The sequence below is a fragment of the Festucalex cinctus genome, chromosome 15, assembly GCF_051991245.1.
Source record: "Festucalex cinctus isolate MCC-2025b chromosome 15, RoL_Fcin_1.0, whole genome shotgun sequence".
Classification (NCBI taxonomy): Eukaryota; Metazoa; Chordata; class Actinopteri; order Syngnathiformes; family Syngnathidae; genus Festucalex; species Festucalex cinctus.
This window is the reverse complement of record NC_135425.1, coordinates 7,844,067-7,854,558: the sequence shown is the minus strand read 5'-3', so window position 1 is coordinate 7,854,558 and position 10,492 is coordinate 7,844,067. Positions and strand designations below refer to the sequence as shown.

At 33.9% G+C, this 10,492-nt stretch overlaps 1 protein-coding gene across 2 annotated transcripts; it reads right to left on the bottom strand.

The window, feature by feature from the left end:
- Positions 1-54: 54 nt before the first annotated feature.
- On the bottom strand, positions 55-2,848 carry dpm2 (dolichyl-phosphate mannosyltransferase subunit 2, regulatory). Of its 2 annotated transcripts, none has more exons than XM_077497329.1 (4): positions 2,779-2,848; positions 1,338-1,427; positions 500-602; positions 55-383 (listed from the first exon to the last, which is right to left on the bottom strand). In XM_077497329.1, the coding sequence occupies exons 1-4, from the start codon at positions 2,779-2,781 to the stop codon at positions 328-330; spliced, it is 252 nt and encodes an 83-aa protein (XP_077353455.1). In that variant the 5' UTR covers positions 2,782-2,848; the 3' UTR covers positions 55-327. The 2 variants fall into 2 exon arrangements, with proteins under 2 accessions (XP_077353455.1, XP_077353456.1); XM_077497330.1 differs by lacking the exon at positions 2,779-2,848 and adding an exon at positions 2,605-2,770.
- Between the last annotated feature and the right edge of the window lie 7,644 nt (positions 2,849-10,492).

Below are 10,492 nucleotides of genomic sequence, written 5' to 3'. Positions count from 1 at the left end.
GCACCTGTTTCAATGCCAGTCATCTACTGTTAAAAGCAGCCATTCAGACAGAAGTTGTCAATAAATGTATATTTAATTCGGCCAAAAAAGGCAAACAAAACTAACGTACACAAACAAAAGACAAAGCAACATTGATTGAAGAGTAACAATTCAAATGAGGTGTCCTTGTTCTTCAAAATTACTGTCCGTTTGATAATTTGTTTATTTATTTACAAAAATATCTCTTGGTGGGTGAACTATTAAGGAGCCATTGGCAGAGAATGGAGGGAATGTTTCTATAGATTTACAGTTCCACACTATGTCTTCAACAGCAGTCACATTTTGAGATTAGTTTACTTTTTTGGGTTTGTGATTCTTCCAAAGGACTATCGCGGTGAAGGCCCCTGTGGAGAGTAAAGATGGCATTTAAATGACAAACACACTAAACTGATTTCATCAAAGTGAAATAGGCGTGTGGCGATATCCATGCATTAGTGTGGACATTTGACATGCGTCTTACCTATACAAAGGAGCAGAACTACAGCTGCAATGCCAGGCAGAATGACTGAGTATTCCCGTGGGAGAAAATACTTGTGTAATACATGATCACTGTCCATGAAAGGCTAGGAATTGACAAGATATCAAACATTTCAGTTAAAAAGCTGTGACTATTAACAGTTGCGCAACAAAAACAATTACAACACATTTAAGTAATTGTGACAACAAATTAGGGATGAATGAGTTTAACTGCAATTGTTTTTTCCTCATATTGTGATTAAATATAGGATCTCCACAATGAGGACTTTTGTAGCCTAAAATTTGATTCTACTACATTACGATGTTGATTTGAATTAGGGATGCACGATATTGGAAAAACATGCGATATGCGATATACTTGCTGAACATAGCGATATCGATATTATTGCGATATTTAACATGTACCTAAAGAAATTATATTTTTATTACCTAATGAAAGAAAAACATTTTTCATGGGGCAAAATAAGCAACCTTCATGTCATCTTAGTTAATTAATTGTAATTATGTCTTGATAATTTTCAACTATTGAATGGCGGTGCACGTTTTAGTTAGCATCTGACTGGTCAAATTCATATAAAAAGCATGAAATTCCATAGAAAACCTATTGCGTGCCTTTGCGATATCCATATTGCAAGGGCCAATATCGCGATATCGATATTTTTTCGATATATTGTGCAGCCCTAATTTGAATGCAATTTAACATTCAGCCCGATAGCAAATAAGAAGCAGAAAAAGATTTGCTTGTTCACTTGTATTTAACCAGACTACAAACTAAGCCTACGCATATTACACTAAAGTAGAACTTAAGCATCCAAACATACCAGGACAATGACCCAGATAGAATAGTAAGTAAACAGCATGAGGCTGAAGACAATAAGACTCATGCCTGCTGCTTGATCCACTCCGGTAGCCTGGAAACAAAGTCGCACAATAAACAGGATGAGTTCCCATGAAAAGGGGAAAAAAACAGCATATGAGTGGCCTGACTTCAGTGAAGTAAAGTTCAATTCTCACTTGGTGACCGTGTGAATAAGAATGAATGTTTGTGCGACAGACTGGTGAGCAGCCCAGAGGGTACTTTGCCTTTTGCCACAAATCAGCTGGGATAGGTGGCCATGAACAGAATTAGTATGGTTGTGGTATGAAAAGGAATGGATGGATGGTGTAGAGAGAAGTAGGTGTTGAATGTTTTACAAATATATAATTAGCTTTCCAACTGCCACCATCATGACCATGTCTTAAGTGTTAATAAGAAATGAGCTAGGTTTTATTCCTAAAGTAATATTTGACATTGTTGTAAGCCACTGTAACATTTTGCACCGTTTCAACACCAACGCCACACTTAAACACACAAAAACAAGAAAATTCAGTAAAACTTAAATTAAAATGGAGTGCACAAAACACTCTGCCTAAATAAATGCATTTTTGAAGACTACCGTAAGTGCAAATGTATTTCATTTAAATATTCGTACTCATTCACATACCACTAGAAGGAGCCCATGTATCACATGTGGTAGATGAAGCACATTTGTACCGTAAACGCAGTAAAAACACAATGCTAACACCGAACAATAAAATTCTTACTTTGCTGGTCCCTCCCACTTTGACAAAGAATATAAAAGATCATAGACGAATCGAATCAATGGCAGAAATGCAATTTGGATGACGAGAATAAGGATATTTTTAGATAGTTTCAGCCATCGATATGAATGTGCTGGAGCCCTTGCAGTATTATTATCATATTGTAGTATTTTAGGACAAAAAAAAAGAAAAGAAAAAAAGAAAAAAAAGGACATAATTGGCAGATTGACTATAGTATGCATTAACACACACTGTCAAACATCACTGCATCATGATCAATCGTTGCCAATACACGTGTTATGTTCTACGACACAAAACTACTACAACTATATTATCAAGAAAGCTGTGGCCCATTGAGGTGTTTTGTTTTGTTTTTCAACAAAAAATTCCTGACCGAGCATTTATCCACTTAATTTCAAAAGATAGTTGCTAAATCAACTAATTCTTTTACGAGAAGAAAAAAAAAGTGAATATCATGAGAGCATAAGATACAAAAACCAAACGTACGTGTGGAGAACAGTCCCTAATGTTTCAGACACCCGAAATGCATGTGTCCTCCACTGACCAGCATAAAGCCAATGCTATGATCGTGTGGGGCTTCGTTTAATATTATACCCCAAAATGTCGCATAAACCAGCTTTATAGCCCCATGTTAAACCTCATCGTCTTAAAATCTCTTACCATTTCCTGACAGGTATTATTTGCTGACGCTTCCTGGTTGTCTTCTTCTTCACAAATCCGACTGCTGAGACGCGGTTAAAAATATATGCTGCTCCCTCCTGGTCAATAAGCAACACGTCGAAATTATTTGAAAGTACAGTACAGTAAAACTCAACTTGTACAAAAATAAATAAAATAAAATAAAATAAAATAAAATAAAATAAAATAAAATAAAATAAAATAAAATAAAATAAAATAAAATAAAATAAAAATGATATTGACACTACATGTTCACTTTGTTTACCTTTTCCTGAAACTTTGTGCTGATGTCCTGAAGCTTTGTGAGCTCACTAACAAACTATGGAAGGATATACTGTAGTAAGATTTATTTGCTTTGCGGTAACCTTATTGAAAAATTTGTTTTATTCTATTAGCATGTTATTTATGGTTATTTTGTAAAGAGTGGTAAAGATGACAAAGAAATAGTTTTTGTGGTGAATTTGCTAATTATATTAGCAAAGTTTTACATAGATAAATGTACATTTTGAAGTCACAAACCACTTTTATTCAGATTTTATAAAGCCTTTGATTTATATTAGCAATTACTCAATGTCTGCCAGAATAAAAAGGCTGGTAGGACTTTGAATGCATGTGCAAGATCTATGATTTAAGTTATGGATAAAGAGTGACATTTCATTTTCATGAATATATTTTTGTTTTGCTTTATGAGTGTTGTATCACCCCTGCAATTTTGTATATTTTGTGTTTTGGGGTATGTTTTATTGTCACAATGTATTGATCGCTGTGATAATGTTTGTTGTTAGTTTGCAACAGTTGTTCAATATACTACATTAAAAAAAAACTCAACTTGTACATCATTCTATTATTTGTCTCCCATTCAAAATATTAATATTTAGTTAATCAAGAAAAAAAAACCTTTAAATTTATAAATGCATACAATTTATGTTGCAACTAATTTGCGGTACCTGCCTTCAGATTATTAGATTTTATTTTGAGTTATTTAATCATTCCAGATTCACCTATACTTAACTCCCAAAAGTTTGGGCTTCAGGGTAAACATTCAGGATTAAAGTAAAACGCACTAGAACCTTTACAGATTCATTTATTTTGACTTCTTTGTTGGAGAAAGGCTGCACATACCCATGGATTTTAATGGTATATCAATGCTTTATCGCTTGTAATATATAGGGCAAAAATTGATTTTGTAAACATGTTTACATGTCTGGTTTAAAAAAAAAAGACGAGTTTAATTTAAATTTATTTAGGCACAAATACAGTATTTCAGGGGAAAAACCAACAACTGCAATCACCAATGTTCATATTTATTCCCATTGTCATATTATCCTCCAGAATATTTAATCACTAGGTGCAGAAAATAAAGTGGTGAAAAAGTCAATCTTATTGCAGGGTCTAATATACATCACATGTGTTGAGGTCCTGCATGTTTTCAAGGTTTCTCTACTCCAACACACCTGATTCAATGATCAGGATAATTATCAGGCTCCTGCGGAGGTTGCTGATGAGCTTTAATATGAATCAGCTGTGTTGAACGTAGGAAAACTCTAAAACATGCGGGACTTTGACAGCACTGATATACATATTCAAGTACAAAGAAAACAAACATAGTAACAAGTTAAAGAATATACACAAAAAAAGAACAGTTTCCCCTCTTACTGTAAATACTGACATCTCATTTTACAGTATCTTTCACGTCACATACAAAAACTAGAGACCAGCCTGCTGGTCTGAAAATATAACAGAGTGAACAAGTCAAGACAATTCTTTACAATAATATGTTTTATGTGTCCCCACTAGTCAAAGCATGGCAACACAACGTGTTATCTTCTTGCATGAAATTATTTGGTGAAATATATGAAATGCTTTGATCTTCCTTCATAAAGGAGGTCAACATGTGTTGTCATGAACCAGCACAACACAATTTATCGGAATCAGCCATCTTTGTCGTTTACATTCACAATTTGAGTGTCGTTACTGCAACTTCCCACCTTCCTCGAATGCAGCATTAGGCAGTGGGATGTCATTTACAGTCGACAGCAAGTGACAAAATGGCCGCCCGAGATGGATTTAAAAAAAATTAATAATATTAATAATAATAATGGTGGGTTTTGCATCTTAATTCATATTTTACAAACACAATATGATTATGTTTAGACTAGTGGGGAAAAAATCTAACATATTATTATTATTATTATTATTATTATTATTATTTGTACGTGACTTTCTATGGAGGACCAAAACTGCCAAAATTCGAAATAAATAGTAATAATAATAAAATAATAATAAAAAGTGAAAAGAAAAATCAATATAAAAATATAATTCGAAAATTATATCTAAAAAATTAAATATAAATGGAAATAAATCCGTTTTTATTTTCACTTTTAGTAATTTATGTATTTATTTAGTCATTTATCTTTTATTTAGTAATTTATTTATTTAGTCATTTTTTTAAATATATTTATTTAGTCATTTATTTATTTTGAATTTTGGCAGTTTTGGGCCTACTGCCAAAGAAATGTTATTCGAAAGAGGGGGCGTGTCCACCTGTCACCTCAACTTGCGACTTGAGTTATTAGACAACAGGTGAGAGCAGACAGTGGACAAGATAGTCGTCCATTGCTGGAGGTCTCCTTTGCAAGCCGGTGAGACTTCCTTGTTCGCCGAGCTGCTCACTCGAGTCTAACCCAAAACATGCTTAGGACCGCCCCCTCATTTGAATAACATTTCGACTTGGCAGTAGGGCCCAAAACTGCCAAAATTCAAAATAAATAAATGACTAAATAAATAAATAAATAAATAAATGACTACATAAATATCTAAATAAATAAATGACTAAATAAAATAAAAAACTAAATAAATAAATAAATGACTAAAAGTTGAAAATAAAAAAGGATTTATTTCCATTTTTATATTTTTTTTAGATATAATTTTCGAATTATATTTTTATATTGTTTTTTATTTTCACTTTTAGTCATTTATTTATTTATTTATTTATCTAGTCGTTTATTTATTTCGAATTTTGGCAGTTTTGGTCCTCCAAACTTTCCACTTCGGGAAAATGTCATCATGTTTTGGGTCATATTTATGAGGTCAAGAAATATTCACAAGGGCCACCGTCCATATACGTAATTCCACAATAGTAGAATTTACAGTAGTTTAAAGTGCAAACAAATTTGTGTTGTTTTTCTGTCTTTAATTTCTCCAACAAATGTTTAGCAGTGGCTAAGTGAAGGTCTATTGCTTATGGTATTGATAGTACTTTTACTATAACATGGGATATACTTGCACTGTATGTACTACACACCCACATTGACATACACTAACAAAGTGACACTGTCAGTAAGCACAAATTTGTCCGTTGGAGGGAGGTTCCATTGTTTACACTGACAATCTTGGTACATTGAATGCTTTGTGGTGTCCCAACCGTGGGACGGGCGTCTCTGCAGCTCCCCACGCGCAATGTGACAAGAGCAAGAGTTTGCACAAACAGTTCAAACATGTAATATGGATTTTTGTGTTACATAAACAAGTAACATCCCCATAATATATTGCATCACTTACAGCAACTGTCAGGAGACGAAAGTGCAAAGTAAATTCAAGTTAGGCCGTTCTGAAATGACTGTAGTGATGAAAAATATGTATGTACAAATATTGTACTTACAAGTTACCAAAAAAAAAAATAGGAGTGGTTTTTAGGTAAATGGTACTGAAGTAGGGCACAACATTAGGGTGTTATTGCTACTGCTATGATGAACCCTTACTTGAGTGGTCTATAATAACCGTGGCCAGCCTTGAAACCTCTCATTTTCCCTTACTGTGCCACCCACTAAAAATAGTGGAAATACAACAAAGTTGTGAAGTTGTGTTGTCGTGTTGAGCATGTACATTGAGTGTCCAAACTCCTTCGGCTTCTGAACACATATTAAGTCAGTCATCTACTTTATTTCTTGACTTTTTTTCCTGCTGCAACTATATTTCCCTCATACATTTATGTTCTTTTCACTGTGAATTCAATATAGATTGAACTTCACACTAGGGCCCAACCGATATGCACTTTTTGAGGCCGAGGCCGATACCGATTTTTGGCAGAAAAAAATACGGATTACTGATTAATCTGCCGATTAGTTATTAAAAATATATATAATACAAATACTGACAGCTAAGGCTGTGTGAAAGTGCTATATAAATCAAGATAACTTGACTGCTCCTGTGCGTTTTGGCCTCTTGGGGGCAGTGTGGTGCCATGCATCCATGGCGTACACACTTAAAGTGAGTACAGAAGAAGGTTGCGATTGAATTCTATTAAAATAACTCGTTTTTCACACATTGGGAAGAATTTGTGCCTTTGCGTAGTTTTATCTCATCTGTGAGTATGTGTTTCCACAGGATTTGTGTGTGGATATTCGTTATTTGAAGGAAAAACACTCCTGAAGTCAATGCTAACTTCCTGTCTTCCTTTTAGCATTTGCTAACTTCCTGTTCGTGCTAGGCTAGCGATGTTTTAGAAACGAAGCATGTTTTGTATTTAAATATACAGCAGATGAAATTCTTTACGTTGTGTGGTTAGTTTTACAGTTAACTCCAACTGCGGTGTCATTAAACAGCTTAAAGGACACTTAGGGACAACGGAATAACCAGAATAACATACACTACACTTGCTAGTTGCTAATGCTATGAAAGCAAAATGGTGCATTCAGGGCACTTTCAAAGTGTCAGAAACTTTGTTTTTCTTCGCTAATGTTTTAAGGGGGAAATAATTGGCCATTTGGCCCAATTGGCCGATTGTTTTGGCCGATGATTGAAGGCCAATAATCGGCCGCCGATTATAATCTATAATTGGTCGGGCCCTACTACACACTATTGAACTATAAAGGGAACACTATAGCAAAAAAAATAAACACAATTGTGATTTTTAAAGCTGGTTTGCTGTTTTTAGTTGTTTTTTTTCTTAATCTCAATGAAATTCAGAGTTTTGACTGTGGCTGTTATGACATTAAAGTAGATCAAATGGGAAAATCAGATGGACTGGTCTGGAAAGATAAAACAAAGCTGACATTTGTTAAAGAGCATTCAGATACAGTACATACTGTACAAGATACAGTCTTGCATATGGCCTGCCATATGAACTGAAAAAAAAATGAATAAAAACAAAAAAACATGTTTGCCATTTAGCATGCAATGTGCATTGCTTTAAAGAGGTTAATATTAATCCTCTTACTTGTGTGCAAGATTGTGTAAGCAGGTGAATACAAGGATCACATAGCTCAGTCATGAACAGAATAAAAGCTTTGGGTCCACTTGTGTTCTTCTTTTGTGCCACCTAATCTTGCTTGATTTGACACCTGCTTTTAGATAGTGTGATGGGATTCAATTTATCTGTTCCTTTTATCGCGTGAATAAGATATGATTTGTTTACATTCATAATGAGAAAGATGTCCAAATAACTGTCCATAGGAATCTTATGAGCTCCTGGTGGACTGAAAAAATAATAAAATAAAAAAATAAAATAAAGCATAAATCATCATTTCTTCAGTGTTCTACTACGTGAAGTATTCTCTGGAGGACCAAAACTGCCAAAATTCGAAATAAATAAATGACTAAAAGTGAAAATAAAAATCGCTACAAAAAATATAATTCGAAAATTATATCTAAAAAAATAAATATAAATGGAAATAAATCCGTTTTTATTTTCACTTTTAGCTACTTATTTATTTATTTAGTCATGTATTTTTTTTATTTAGTAATTTATTTATGTAGTCATTTTTTAAATCTATTTATTTAGTAATTCATTTATCTATTTATTTAGTAATTTATTCAGTCATTTATTTATGTAGTCATTTATTTATTTTGAATTTTGGCAGTTTGGGGCCGTATTGCCAAGTCGAAATGAGGGGGCGGTCCTAAGCATGTTTTGGGTTGGACGATCGTGTCCACCTGTCAAATCACTTGCGACTTGAGTTGTTCGACAACAAGTGAGAGCAGACAGTGGACAAGATAGTCGTCCATTGCTGGAGATCTCCATTGCAAGCCAGAGAGACTTCTTCATTCGCCGAGCTGCTCACTCGGCCAATGACAGGCAGTTTGCAACGGCTGAGTCCAACCCAAAACATGCTTAGGACCGCCCCCTCATTTGAATAACATTACGACTCGGCAGTATGGCCCAAAACTGCCAAAATTCAAAATAAATAAATGACTAAATAAATAAGTAAATAAACAGATCAATCAATGACTAAATAAATAAATAAATAAATGACTAAATAAATAAATAAATGACTAAATGGGAAAATAAAAACAGATTTATTTCCATTTATATTTATATTTTTAGATATCATTTTCGAATTATATTTTTTTAGATTGATTTTTATTTTCACTTTTAGTCATTAATTTATTTAATCATTTATTTATTTATTTTGAATTTTGGCAGTTTTGGTCCTCCATAGGAATTCAAGTAATTTGTTGATTTAGAAGTCATAAAAAAAAAAAAAAAAAAAATGTTTTTTTTTTTTTTTTTTAAATCAGTGAGAAAATTATTATTGATTTACTCTAAATTATAAAGATATGTTTAAATATACTATGGAATTGAAACAATGGTTATATTTGATTTGAGTTCATTTGTACAGTGTTAAACGAAGTACTGTATTTTCAAAAGTAGGATTAAATTCTAGCTATAAATGTTTTACAATGAAGGATACAGTAACTCCTGACATTCAACAAGGCTCATCAGGCTGTTATGCTCATTAATTTTCAAAGGGACGTTCAGTGATCTAGCGCCATCTAGTGGTAAAAGAATAGCATTAGAAGCACGCTGAGCACGCACAATACGGTGGCTCAGAGAGACCATATTTCGCAAGTCTACCATCAATATTATTTTGCGTGAGCAAACAAGCATCTCGACAAGTGAAGGCGACTTGGCAGCCGTTTTGAAACCCGGCGAGCGAAGCCGAAAGACCAAGCTAGCCGGAATTAGCCGGAGCGGCTAACAAGAGTGGCTAGTGGGAGAAGCTAGTTAAAAAAACAAAACAAAATGCTAGTAAAAGCTTGCAAGAGCAAAGCAGAACGTGACAAGCGGAATTAGTGACGATCACCTGCAGGCCCAAGCTGTGGTGGTAAGCTGCGTTCGACCCACTGGGTCCGACACTCGATGCAATGCCACCCGGGCTAACTACTAGGGATGTAACGATCAGGGCAATACCGTGATATCGTGATATTGAAAGTGCCACAATATAGTCGTTGTCGTGTTCACAATATTTAAAAGGAACACATCTGTTAAAAAAAAGTCAGGTTGATTTCCATTTGTGAAGTTCTAGCACCCTCTGGTGGCTAATTTTATAGTGAAATTTAATTTTCATTAGGGATGTTTTTGCCCTTCAATGTTTAAAGGGATACTTGACACATTGAACAATTTTCAGCAGTGAAAAGTTAACATTTTGTCCAGAATGAATTTGATAACGTCATTATCTCTTTGACTGCCAGCCGTTATAAAAACAAAACAAAAAAATCCACAGTGCCAGGCGCTTTTGAGCATTTTACCTCATCTTTCAAGGCAAAAAGAATATTGTTTGCCTTTACTACATATACAATGTGGCTACGAAATGAAAGATCGCATTCCATTCATTGGAATTTTACTAATCATCATGAAACGTCTTTGGCAGTCAAAGAGTTATTTTTCATGAACAATTAATACCTTTTAAAAAGT